The 12722-nt window shown below is 38.1% G+C and overlaps 1 protein-coding gene across 1 annotated transcript in view; it reads left to right on the forward strand.

Moving 5' to 3' along the window:
* PGGT1B (protein geranylgeranyltransferase type I subunit beta) overlaps nt 1-12722 on the forward strand; it is a 36779-nt gene that overhangs the window by 1931 nt on the left and 22126 nt on the right. The window contains 2 exon segments of the mRNA XM_064405759.1: nt 3080-3198; nt 11521-11588. Coding sequence (XP_064261829.1) covers nt 3080-3198; nt 11521-11588 — 187 coding nt within the window.

The following is a 12722-nucleotide window of genomic DNA, read 5'->3' on the forward strand; positions in this document are numbered from 1 at the left end:
TCCAGAGGCCTTTGACAATGTAGCCATGTTCTGCAGAGGTGCACACCTGTCTGTTGACAAATTCTGAGTAGGAGTTTATAAATGCATAATCTCCAGTTTGATTTCAAGGGTGTTAAGTTTCCCTTTTTGCCAAATTCAAGGTCACTGAGTTCAGCAAACCTTTAGCAAACCTCTGGAGCTGATTCAGCTGCAGAAAGAAATGCTGTTACCTTTTTATTTGAATTTCCCCTCTTCCTGAATTGGAGTGGTTCTGTTTTGAGTTAGATGGGAAAACTCAACTAAATTAAAGAGACATTTGTTAAATAAATAAATAAATAAAGTGGTTTGTCAGATTTTTTTTTCACTGCACTGCAGTAGAAAACTGTGTTTGTTGTGTTTGTTGTCACCAGACAAGGATGGTAATTTTCCTCACTGTGATGGTGCATTCCAAGTGAAGCTGTAGATTGTAAGACAGTAATGGAGAATAAAGGAAATTAATTTCGTGTTCTCTACTCAACTTCTTGCCTGAAAGCCTTAATTATTTTTATCTGTAGTTATTTGCATGCAACAGTAGTTGCAGCAAGAGTGGTTTTGAAGCATTCTGATTGGTAGTGTTTCATGCACGCTACTTGTTAGTACTGTGAGGTTTTGCAGGAGAATGCAATTTTCTGATTTCTGAAGTCTTTTAGGTTCTGGTACTTCATGATGCTCTAGTAGCACACTTAATCAGTTTCTCAAATTTGTCACTTCCAATGCTTTTTGAATTCTTCTGTAAAACTGTAGCCTTTGTCTTCTCTGGAAGCCAGAGAGGTCTGAATCTGCCATCCAGAATGTCCTGGTGGCCATCCTCTGTGGAAATGGCTGTAGATAAAATTTTTACTCTTCTTGGCATGTGTCTGTCACCTGAGGTGCTGCTAAGAGTTGCTTTTGCTAGCGTATATGTCTGTAATTTTCTGTGAGGGAGGACAGCATACGGGGTAAAGATGCAGTACCTAAACAGCTGTATTGCAACCTGTGTATGACCAGTGGTGCCAGACACTCTTGCCCACTGTAAATAAATTGCATCACATTAAAGGCTGTTCTTTAGTAATGCTGGAGACAGACAGTCGACTCTGAAAAAGTGAACTGAACCCTTACTGTATTTAAAACCACTTTTTAAGTTCATATATTTGACATATATAAAATATATGTATAAAATGTATAAAATATGCATTTTTAACTCTCGGTGAGATTTGCTGTCTGTTGTTTGTATAGCCTTTTGGTTTTGGACTTTGCAGCAGTTTTCTAGTGCTGATGTTGGCATATTTGTGCCTCACTGGAAGTAACTTAGCTGGATAAGATGGAGTGAAAATGTCTTTTTAATAGTTCTAATAAAAGATTGTCAGTATTCATGAAAATCTGAATATAGAGGCAGTGTTTCAAATAAATAGTTTATTGTAGCTGAACAGTAAATTCCTTTGTTGTTTTTTTTTAATAAAATAGTGATTTTTTTAAATTGGTTATTTGTTATCCAGGGTCAAATTCTGGGTTAAACTGAGATCTGATCAATTGAAAAAGTTGATATAAGCCTTGAAGTGTAAATTTTGCGCTTTGGAAGACAATTTCTTAATCATCAGAAGGGTTAAAATACACTTTTGTTCTACATAGAAATATTTTTGTGCACAACATACTTTTTTTGTCTTTCTCTACTCAAAAAAATTACTTGAAATAATGACAGTAAATATGCATATATTACCAGCCTGCTGGCAGGAATGTCAACGTAGGAAGTTGTGCCACTGTATTAAGATTAACATCTGCTGTGTTGTCATTTGGCTGCTATGTTTTAATTAGAATAATTCTTTTGGATGTGTGCTTTGGGCTGACTCACATGGTCGTACTGTTTGTGGTTCTGATGCAGAACCTCATGCAGAAATTAAGTGTCTGTGGAGGCTCCTGTCCACATGTGTCTCTTCAGAGGTACCAACCTCTGGCCAAGGTGACTCACCTGTTTGTGAGGTAAATACGAATTACAGCTTAATCTTGTAAGGAAAGTTGGTATTAACTGTTGGCTTTCCTCGGCATACTGAATTTTAGTTTCTGCATGTGTAGCAGTTGTTTCACAATCCATCATCTTATCTGGTGTATGGAGGGCGAGAATTTCTAGAAGGATCAGCAGACAAGTGTGGGTGGCAAAGTAAACATCCAGCTAATTTTAGTCTGAGTCAGAACATCCAAGGTACCATTACATGAGCATTTTCTCCCATAGTAGGTTCTCCCGAGTTCCTAACCCGGTGCTGTTGCTTTGGTTCTCTGTCAGAGTGAGTAATGCACTGTTGGAGGGCCATGCAATGGGTGGCTGCAATGGCTTAAAACAAACCCAGTAAAGAAGGTGTTAGTTACCAGGTATGATAGCACACATTCATGGAAGGAAACAAGTTGTAGAAAAGAAGGACATTCATCATGCTAGGTGCTCCACTGCTCTGTTGGATACTTGAATGTGGCATGCTTAATTTTAGGTGTTTAAGTAAGGTAGTCATCTAGGCTGCTTTACACCCAAGGACCAGAAATAAGTACCTGTAGTTGTTAATTTATTCTGTATGGCTGTTTACGCATTATTTGCTTACAAAGTAGGCTTTGCTGTTTGACATTGACATCTGAGAATCTGAAATTGGGTTTGAGACACAGTAAGAGGCAGCTTACTATAGTTAAGGGTTACCTTGCATATGCACCTAATGCATGTTTATGGGATTGTTCAGTAAGAATTCTTCACAGAGAACTAGTGCTCCATATGTTAATGTCATAACCTAGTTTACTTTATAGTGGGTTTTGTTGGGGTTTTCTTTTGGGTAAACAGGCTCTCATGTAAATTTTTAATTGAAATATCATTATTATATAAAAGGAGGGGCAGCTTATATAAAAACCTTGATGAGGCAGAGAAATGTTTTCAGTATAGAGAACATTATTTTGTCCAGTAGATGGCTTTCATGTATTCTAAGCTAGGCTCTGTGTTGCACCACTGTCAAAGGCTGAGAATTCATAGATGTGTCTGTTGCTTCAACCGTTTGTTAATTTCCCCATGATATTTATGGTGGGAAGTGTAAGTCTTATCTTTTTCTTTTAGGTTGACAATTGCATTTTTCGCACTCTCTGGTCTGGATATGTTGGATTCCTTAGATGTGGTGAACAAAGATGATATAATAGAATGGATTTATTCCCTGCAGGTCCTTCCCACAGAAGACAGTGAGTGAGTTTTTAGTTTTTTTTATTGATATTAACATTTTTACTTTTGCTTTTTATTTGGGGGATAGTGGATGACTCTTGTTTTTATAAAATACAAGGTTGAACTTCCTAAAGTATAGTCCTGATAATTTCAGGTGGTGATGTTGAGCAGATCTTGGATATAGATTCCTCACAAGTAATAAAGCTAGAAAAAGCAGAAATTAATTTGAAGATCAGCCAGTATAAAATAGTATAATAAATTTGCACCTGTAGGCATTTCAGAGGAATGTTTCACCTGGTTCTGAAAGAAACGCTTACGTTGTAAAAGTATTACAAGTGTAATAGTGATTATATTGACTGCCATTTCAATGCCAGGACCTGTGGTCACAGGGGTAGTTTTTTGCAACAGATTTTGGAGATTTGGAGGTCTAAGAGTAAGAAGCAAAAAGGATAAACAGAGTCCCTGCTTGATGTTCCTTAGATCTGTGGAGGTTGAATTTACCTAGGTTGTGAGAAGGAATAATGCTGCTGGTGAATCCCAGCTCTCCTCAGATTGGAGGGTGCATAGCAGAAAAGCTGGCAAGGGAACTTGCAGGACATGTCCCTTTCCTGGTTGCTTTGACAGAAGTTAGGGATGTGCTGTTCCTGTGGGCTAGTTGGTGTTGGCAGTTTTTGTGTGGCAGCCCAGGTGAATAGCTGGTTGCACTGCAAAGGGGCGGGAAGGAAGGAGGGAGACGTGGGTGAGGCACTGCTGCTCTATGACAGAAGGTTCTGCTATGTTAAATGCTGGTGTGGGCATAGCTCCCGGCTGGTGGTCTCTAGAGAAAAGGCAATTCCAGTTGTCTGTCTATAAAATCATGAATACATCCATCCATGCACTTTGCATACATGTAGGCAGAAAATTCTGTGTTGCCTTCTATTATTTATTCTAATTATATACAACAGATAGGGTCTCTAAATACAACAAATTGGGTGTCTAAAATCAGTTTTATGAAATAAGCATATGGAAGTCAGGAGTGATGATGCTTTATTTTATGGTAATTAAAAAATCCTTTTTCTTACTCTAGAGATTTAGAAACCATCAGATCCACTACATGAACTAGTTCTGATAGATTTCTTTTTTCTTGTATTGCATTCCAGGATTGATTCTTGAAAAATAGAAGTTTGGATTACATAAGTATTCCTACAAAGTTCTTTAGTGATTAGAAGGTTCCTGTGCCTTACTGTTAGGAAATCTTTGCACAGTGTACATGCTTTGATTCTAGGAGTTGCTCACTTTGTGACTTTTATCCCAGTCTTTGGGACTTAACTCCAAAAGAAGAGGGAAGTTTGCAAGAAGAGAAATTAGAACAGGCATTTCTGTTTGTTGTCTTTGATAGTATGCATTAATTCTCTGGGGATTCTACCTGGTCAGTCTTTAGAATATTGCCATTGTCTGGAGCCTCCTAGGGAGGGCAGTAAAAATACCAGTGTGCTGATGTGGAGGCTGACAGTTCAGCAGAGATGTGCTCCTTCTCTTTCTAGCTGTCATCCCCTCATAAAACTGAGACGAGTTTTGGGGAGGGCACTTTTGACAGTGCACTCTGTGCTTTCCGAGTAATAAATCTGCTTTTCACTAGAAGAACAAGCTGCCCTTCATTCCTGTATTTTTGTATCATACTCTAGTAACTCTTGTTCTTCCTGTGCTTTTGGTAATAGCTCTGCTCTTATCTGGTCACTTGACCGCTAAAACTTCAGCATCATTTGTATTTCATTTTTGCATTTTCTGTTGGACAATAGAAAGTGCAAAAACGTAAATGATGCTGATAGCAGCAGGTTGGATATTGAATGACTAAATGTGAATAAGGAAACACCTACACTCTGGTAATGTCTACTTCCAGTAAAATGCTCTCTGGTTTATAATCCTGGGTGGGTGCAATGCTTGTTAATTGGCAGCCTCCCGGCAGCAGAGCTCCTACTCCCTCTTTTGGCCTCTTTGGAGAAGTGACGAAACTGAGGTAGGCTACAGCACTGAAGTTTTTGGTTTCAAAGTGCTTGTGCATCTCTAGTTAAAGAGGACATTGCTGGCTTGATGGATTGCAATCTGTCCACATAAAAAAAACCCCAAAAAACAAAAAAAAAAAAACAACAAAAAAAAAAAAAACCCAAAAAACAAACAAACAAACAAAAAAAAACCACACCACAAGAAAGCACGTGTTTTACTCTTAAAGAAACGTGCTATTGCGACATTTTTTTCATGCATTCTGATAAATGTCTCTTTCCATGGAAAAAGACATTTTTATGGTTTATAAAAATTTAAATTAAAATACTCTTTTATAATGATAAATTCCACCAATCTAAAGTAACCACATTGTATTCAATGAAAGTCTTCACAAAATTTGGCTCTGGGACTGAAAACCAATTTAAAAGCTACATATTAAGTGGTAATATGATTTTACTGAATTTTGGGGTTTGTTCTTGATTGCATCAGTGGTTGAGTTTCCAAAATTTTGTATCAGTCAAAAAGAGAATTCCTGTAATTCTTATTAGAAAAATGAATTTTTTTGCTTTTCATGTTTTTCTCTCCAAAGGTTCCTTTATGCACAGCATTTAACTTGATTTTTATTTAAAACATTTTTTAAGATGCCAAATTTATATTATTTTGACAACTACTACTACCTTAGGGTCTTTTTTTCCAGTGGATGGGAGACAGAGTAGTTGGTGCTCTGCAAACTTAGTATCTGTTTATTTTTTATCAATAACTTTTATAGTAGGTGAACTGGCTGGGCTGGAATTATTTTTTTTTAGTAGTAGCCTCTAATCTGCTATATTCTGAGCCTGGTACTAAAAGAGTGTTTTAGTCTTTCAGCTATTGCTGAGTGGTGCTAGTCGAGGCTGGTTCTTTTTGCTTCCTCTGCACTCCTTTTCCCATGGCAGATATGGCAGGACACACAGCCAGGACAGCTGACCCCGGCTGATCTCAGGACTGTCTAGAGGGACACTCCACGCCATCTAACATAATTTTCAGCAGTAAAACCTTGGGATGAGAAGGAGAAAGGGGACAATATTCGTGGTTCTGGCATTTGTCTTCCTGAGTAACCTATACACTTGCTGAGGCCCTGCTTTTTGGGAAGTGACTATACACCTGCCCAGATGATGGGAAGTGGTAAATTAATTCCTCCTTTGCATTGCTGTGTGCCCACAACTTCTGCTTCACCTATCAAACTGTCTGTGTCTCACTCTGTGAGTCTTCTCTTCATCTCTGTTTTCTTGCCTCAGCTGCTGGTTGGAGTCAACCCACCAAGTAGAGTGTTACAGAACCTGCCAGAAAATTAAGAATTTGGTGGTTTCAAGCACTTCTTAGATAAAGTCTCGCAATACCCTGTGATAGTCTTAAGTGACATGTTTGTATTTATTGGTATGTAATATGTCTGATGGCTAATGATAGCTTCACTTCAAAGGTTTGTAGCCTTTGAAATTCTGTGTGAAACTAAAGCCTCACTCATGTTGAGATCTTGATCTACTGAATAAGAAGGCAAACATATACTCTTGAGCCTAATCAAAATGCATTTAAGGAAGCTGAAGATGAGGATCTGTTCAGGCTAGACTGTATTCTTCTGTGGATTTGTGGTAGCTGTGATTCAAACAAAAAATGTCCTTTTAGTACCATAAGCTTAGCTCGAGTCTTCCGGAGAGTGGCTCAATACCACTTCTAATTAGGAGGGAATGGCAACACATCACTTGTGCAAACTGAGCTTCACACAGAAAAACATTCTTAGCTGAATGCTTCCACTTACTGCTGCCTTCTGCTTGTTTGAAGGAGCTCTGTCTTCTGTAACTCATGCTAAATTGTTTGGCTTTATCTTGCTGAGATTTTGGCCATTGTTACCTTTCCTTCCCTTTTAATGAATGCTTTACTTTGGTGCAATAGCTGTTATGTGGTTTTTTTTCTTTGTGTGCTCGCTGCAAGGAGACCTAACTATGTTTCCTCCTAGAAAGAAGTTGAAATCTTAAAAAAGGCTTTTTCTTTTTCCATTTTGAGGAGAGTAATGTTCTTTTACAAGCCTGGCAGAAATTATACATTTTTAGACTAAAATGTTACTTTTTGAAGTGTTAGTGAAATTGAGAAATGGTGGACGAAACACCCTCTTTTAACTAGTTGCTTGCTCTTAAGATCATGTTAATGTTTTACTGTTTTTCCTCTTATAGTGCAGATCCTTGACAGAATTTCAAGTTTATTTTAACTAACTAAAGTTCAACTCATAGCAATTTAAGAAAGATGTATTGCAGTTTCTTGCAAGTCACATTCAGGGCCAGTTCAGCACTTTTAAAAGAGAGTGAATCCAGAGCTTTGTACTCAAGTAATCTAATTACACAGTGAAAGCACACTGCTTGGCCATATTCATATCCACCATCCTCCCCCACAGGAACAGTGGTGTTTGTTTGACCCTGCTTGAGAGCTTGCTGCAGTGGCAGAAAAACATGCATTTATTTATTTAACAGAAGGTTAGCTTTGTGTCGCGTTGGTGAACTGTGTTGATTGGGAGTGCCAGTGCCAGCCCACTATGGGAGAAGGAAGAAAATTGTACTTTTTGACAGCTGGATGCTTCACTAGCTTTGCTGTACTAAGAAATGGAACCAAAAGGAATACCAAGACATATTTTATTTGTTGGTCTGAATCCCCAGGAGCCATGGATATTAGACTGAAAAACCTGTGTGATCCATGACAGACTTAAAACTTACTTCTGTCAAAGTCTAAATTCAGATTTGTGTTTATAAGTCTTTCTTCTTATGTGACAGTACTGAAAAAAATGTATAAAATGACATTGACTTTTTCAAAATCATCAATACATGTGAACTTTCTGATCATTAATTTCTTGAGCAAAAATGCAATTTTTTTCCAGCATAACTTTCTTTTATGGCTGCATTTAAACATCCAGTTTATACATCCAGTTTATCTGGATATATAATGAACTTCCATTTTAGAGAATGCAACTTTGCATTTAATGACATCCTCTAGTGCTTTGATTTACAGGAGCAATTACAAGCTCTAGTTCAGTGAGAAGAGCTTATGCTTACTTTTATCTGGATGTACTGACTGAATCAGGCTATGTTAAAGCTATGATTTTATTATATAAGATGTTAGTAATGTATGTAAACTCCTGTACTTAGCAAAAGGAAACAAGTTTTTCAGCCAGAGAATGTGAAAAATTTTCTGAATGTGAAAAATTAGTGATAAAAGTTTTATCAATCCTTCCATGCAAGAGAAGTCATAAAATATAAATAACAAAAATGCCCTGTCTGTAAAAAGAGAGATCCTAGGATAAGTTGTCTGTGGTCATCGCTTGAAGCTCTTTTTTACATGTCTTAAGGACTTTCTGGCTTAAGGACATATAAATAACATCTTTTTCTTCACAGGAAAGTTCGTGATTTAAGCATGTAGTCTTTTGGTTTTGGAAAAGGCTCAGTTCTCTTTAGTTGTCAAATCTGAGAAGTTTTTCCAGGTGTGTTTTTCAGCTTTCAAACCACCACAAACAGTTACACAGCAGTTTATGAAATATGTGTTCCTTTTTGCTCTGTCTGAAGCTCCTGCAGAAAGTGGCTAAGTAAGGTCGATGGTGGAAGTGAACACCAGGTGGTACCATTTCACAGCTGCAGTTGAGCTGAGGCACAACAAACTCTGCTGGAGCTGAACTGACCACACCAGCAGCTTTTCCCCAAGGGACGTAGGCTGCGATCACGTCCTTTTAATTTGGGTCTATTTTGTTTTTAATTCTTTTTCTGATTCTGACAGCCCATTTTTGGTTCAGAAAAGTGAAGAGTTTGATTAGCAATACTAAGCTATTACATAAAACAAAAAGTACAAGTAAATAGCAATAAAATAGTAAAGTCAACTTTACCGAAGATGAAATTTCACATGGTAAAGTTTCTTTCATAAACTTAAAGACAGTCATTTCCTGTAACTTGCCTTTGGTTTTCATTTGCTTTTCAACTAGTATGCTCACAGGATGCTAAAAAAAACATTTCGAGACACTACATCAGTGTTCCAGAGTCATGTGGTTAAAAGCAAGCTGTTTTCACTTCCTGTTTTAATGCTTCTTTAGCAATTCAGAATTCTATTTTTTACTTCAGGTACTGTGACTAGAGATTTAGCAACTCACTTGTAATAGTCTAGGAAGCATCTATTGCAAGCACATTAATGCATTTGAATACAGGATCAAATTCCCTGCAAAGTTTGCCCTAAAGTTTTCCCTAAAGGGCATGTTGGTCTCTGTTTTTCCTAGGAGCCAGTGTGTGAAGTTTGGAGTGGGAGATGAGGAGTTCTGACAAAAAGTGTGAAAATAGATTTTAAATTCATAGCAATGGAATTAAAGATTCAACTTTAAAATCCAATTTTAAAATTGCAGATGCTGTTTTCTAGTTGAAAAAAGCTTAGTAGTGCAAGAAAGGTTTTGAAATACTTCATGAAAATTGAGCATCTAAAGGGAGCAATAGACAATTATTTCATTACTTTATTTTTAATTTATTTGTATAGCATCTGTGAATTCCAAAGGCGATCAGAGTGACCCACTAACAGCACACAAACTTGGGTTTTATGATGCCCTTTCTACCTTTATAATGAATTATAAGCTCCACTCCAAAAGGCCAGGGTTGGAATTGGTATTTCTGAGGTGAATCCTTCCATCTAGCAACTGTCAGCTGAGTTCTGTTAAACTGCAGAGTGTCTTAATTGTGGCATGTATCCTTTGCAGCAGGCCAGAATAGCTGTGTTAGTAGCATAATAACTTTTCTAGGTGAAAAATTTCCACACCAGTATAATTTCAAAGTGAGTGTTCTAGTTTGCTTAAGCACTTAAGACACAGGTTCATTTTTACTGAAAATGAATGGTGATTTTTTTTTTTCCCCTCCCACAATGTTGCCTAGGAAATCTGGGACTTACCAGGCAGGGATTCTAGGTCTTCTCTTACTGGTTTGTTCACATTGTATCATTTGTGAAATTGTTATGCTTTTTTGGCAGTGTCCCTTGGGACGTTAGATTAGTCTTTAAGACTCATTTAATTTTTTGTGCTTTGCAGAGGCTGAGGCAACATGAAATGCAGGTTTTTGACTCTGCAAATGAACAAATTAATGTTCTTTGCTGAGAATGTTTACATTATAATAAAACAGCTACTATTTTTTTTTCTTTTTGTTTATTTCTGTTTCTTTCTTTCTTTCTGCCTCCTCTGTGTGGATCAGACTACGGCTCACCAGCTTTTAAGCAGGCTGAGGTTGCTTTTGTTACATGTGTAGAATCATTGAGAAGTACTTTTGACTGAACTGTGGAGGAAGTGGAGAATGGCAGGTGTTTTGCTCCATGTCACTTAGCTCCAAAGACTTGTCTGGCAGAGCAACTTGCATACTTCAGGCCAAACTGAAATTCTTAAACTAATAAAACCTTTCTAGTTTAAATTTTGCATATATACAGAGTATATTTAGAATTAGAAGGTAATATGCTGCTAAATTGCACTCGAGCTTGTAGGCCACGTTGCATAGTGACGTCACTTAGACTCTTCAGCTTTATAACTATTCATTCTTCTTTATTGTGGTGCAATCTTCTCTAATGTCCATGAGGATTTTTAGCTTAAAGGCTGAATAACTTAAAAGAGGTCGATAGTATTTAGGAACAACCAGCTGCTGTGTGACTGTGGCATTCATTAGGTTTTTAGTTTCAGACACTGAGCAGTAAACAACTGAGATTTGCCACGCAAAGCAAGTTTGAGCCCTCCAAAGCTGTACTTAAACTCTTAACAGTGTGTGGTTCACGGTTCTATGTGCCACTGCTCAGGTATTGTGACACGTTTGAAACAAATTATACTGTGTTACTGACAGAAATGTTTGATAGCTACAATGTGCTTAAAACTGTGAATTGTTTATCCTTGAACATGTTGCGAAGTATCTTGAAACAGTTCTGCTTGGGAACAGATGGTATTACCAGGCAAGAATCCAGAGAGGAATAAAAAAATATGTTAACTCTGGCCATTTTCCCAGGGGAGCAGTCCTTTTCTCTTTTTTTCTTGTGAGCCTGGAAGACAAGTCTGTGGTGACACAAACTGTATTTCCACCAAATTAAAATCTGATGCTTTGTGTTTTGTCACTACAGCAATAAGTAGGTTAAGTTTGCTTGTGGTTTGCTTTTTTTTTTTTTTTTTTTTGGTTAATCGGAGAGATACCAAACTAAGGTTGGGAACTGAGAGACACGTGCATACTTTATTAAGTCTGTGAATAGTGTTGAACTAACGGCTCTTGGTCTCATTAGAGAATTATGGTTTATAATAAATGTTTCAACAAAACAAGTTAGTTGAGTATTGTTTTAATCTTTTCCAGGATCAAATATGAATCGCTGTGGATTCAGAGGTTCTTCATATTTAGGGATGCCATTCAATCCCTCCAAGGTCAGTTAAGAATGTGTATGTGTAATGTTTTCAATTAGGTAATAAATGATCTTGTGTCTTTTTTATAATATTAACTGCATAATTACAGAATGTCTGGAAGGCAGGGAATTTTGTACTGTTAATACTGAAATGTTTGCAGAACTTTTAAGAAATGTGCATAAGAAACATACTGAAATGATACCTAGAACTTAAATTCTCACAGCAGTGAAGAAACTGACACACAAATTGTGGCTTATCTCAATGCGGTCTCCTCCTTCTCTGGTCTTCTCTTAACAAAGGAAAACTTATCTAGCTGAAGAATTGTCATGAGGTAGAGAAGCCAAGCAGAATAACCCTAATTAAGTGATGCAGAACATGCTGTTCCTTGGTATCATAGAAAGGTTCAGGGTGGAAAGGGCCCTTAAGATCATCTAGCTCCTATCCCCTTGCCACAGGCAGGGACGCCTTCCACTAGGCGAGATTGCTCAGGATCTCATTCAGCCTGGCCTTGGATGCTTCCAGGGATGGGGATTCCACAGCTCTGGACAATCTGTTCTAATGCCTCACCACCCTCACAGTAAAGAATTTCTTCCTAATATGTAATCTAAACCTGCCCTCTTTCAGTTTAAAGCCATTCCCCTTGTCCCCTGCATGCTCTGGTAAAAAGTCTCTCTCCATCTTTCTTGGAGGGTCCCTTCAGGAACTGGAAGGCCACAATTAAGTCACCTCAAAGCCTTCTTTTTTCCAGGCTGACAAATCCCAGCTTTTGTACCCTTTTCTTATAGGAGAGGTCCCAGCCCTCTAATGAACTTAATGGCCTCCTCTGAGTGTGTTCCAACAGGTTCCCATGTTCCCTGTGATGAAGACCCCAGGGATGGACACAGCATTCCGTATGGGGTCTCACAAGAGGGAGGCAGAATCCCCTCTCTTGCCCTGCTGGCCACGCTGCTTTGGATGCAGCCCAGGACACATTTGGCTTTCTGGGCTGTGAGTGCTCATGGCCAGCTCATGTCCAGCTCATCCACCAGGGCCCCCAAGCCCTTTGCTCTTGATGACTTCTGTTCTTCTCCCAGCCTGTACACTCCCAGTCTGGGGTTGTGCAGACCTGGGTGTAGTACCTTGCACTTGGTCTTGTTAAATCTCATGAGGTTCTAT

Source organism: Passer domesticus, chromosome Z (assembly GCF_036417665.1).
Source record: "Passer domesticus isolate bPasDom1 chromosome Z, bPasDom1.hap1, whole genome shotgun sequence".
NCBI classification, from domain to species: domain Eukaryota; kingdom Metazoa; phylum Chordata; class Aves; order Passeriformes; family Passeridae; genus Passer; species Passer domesticus.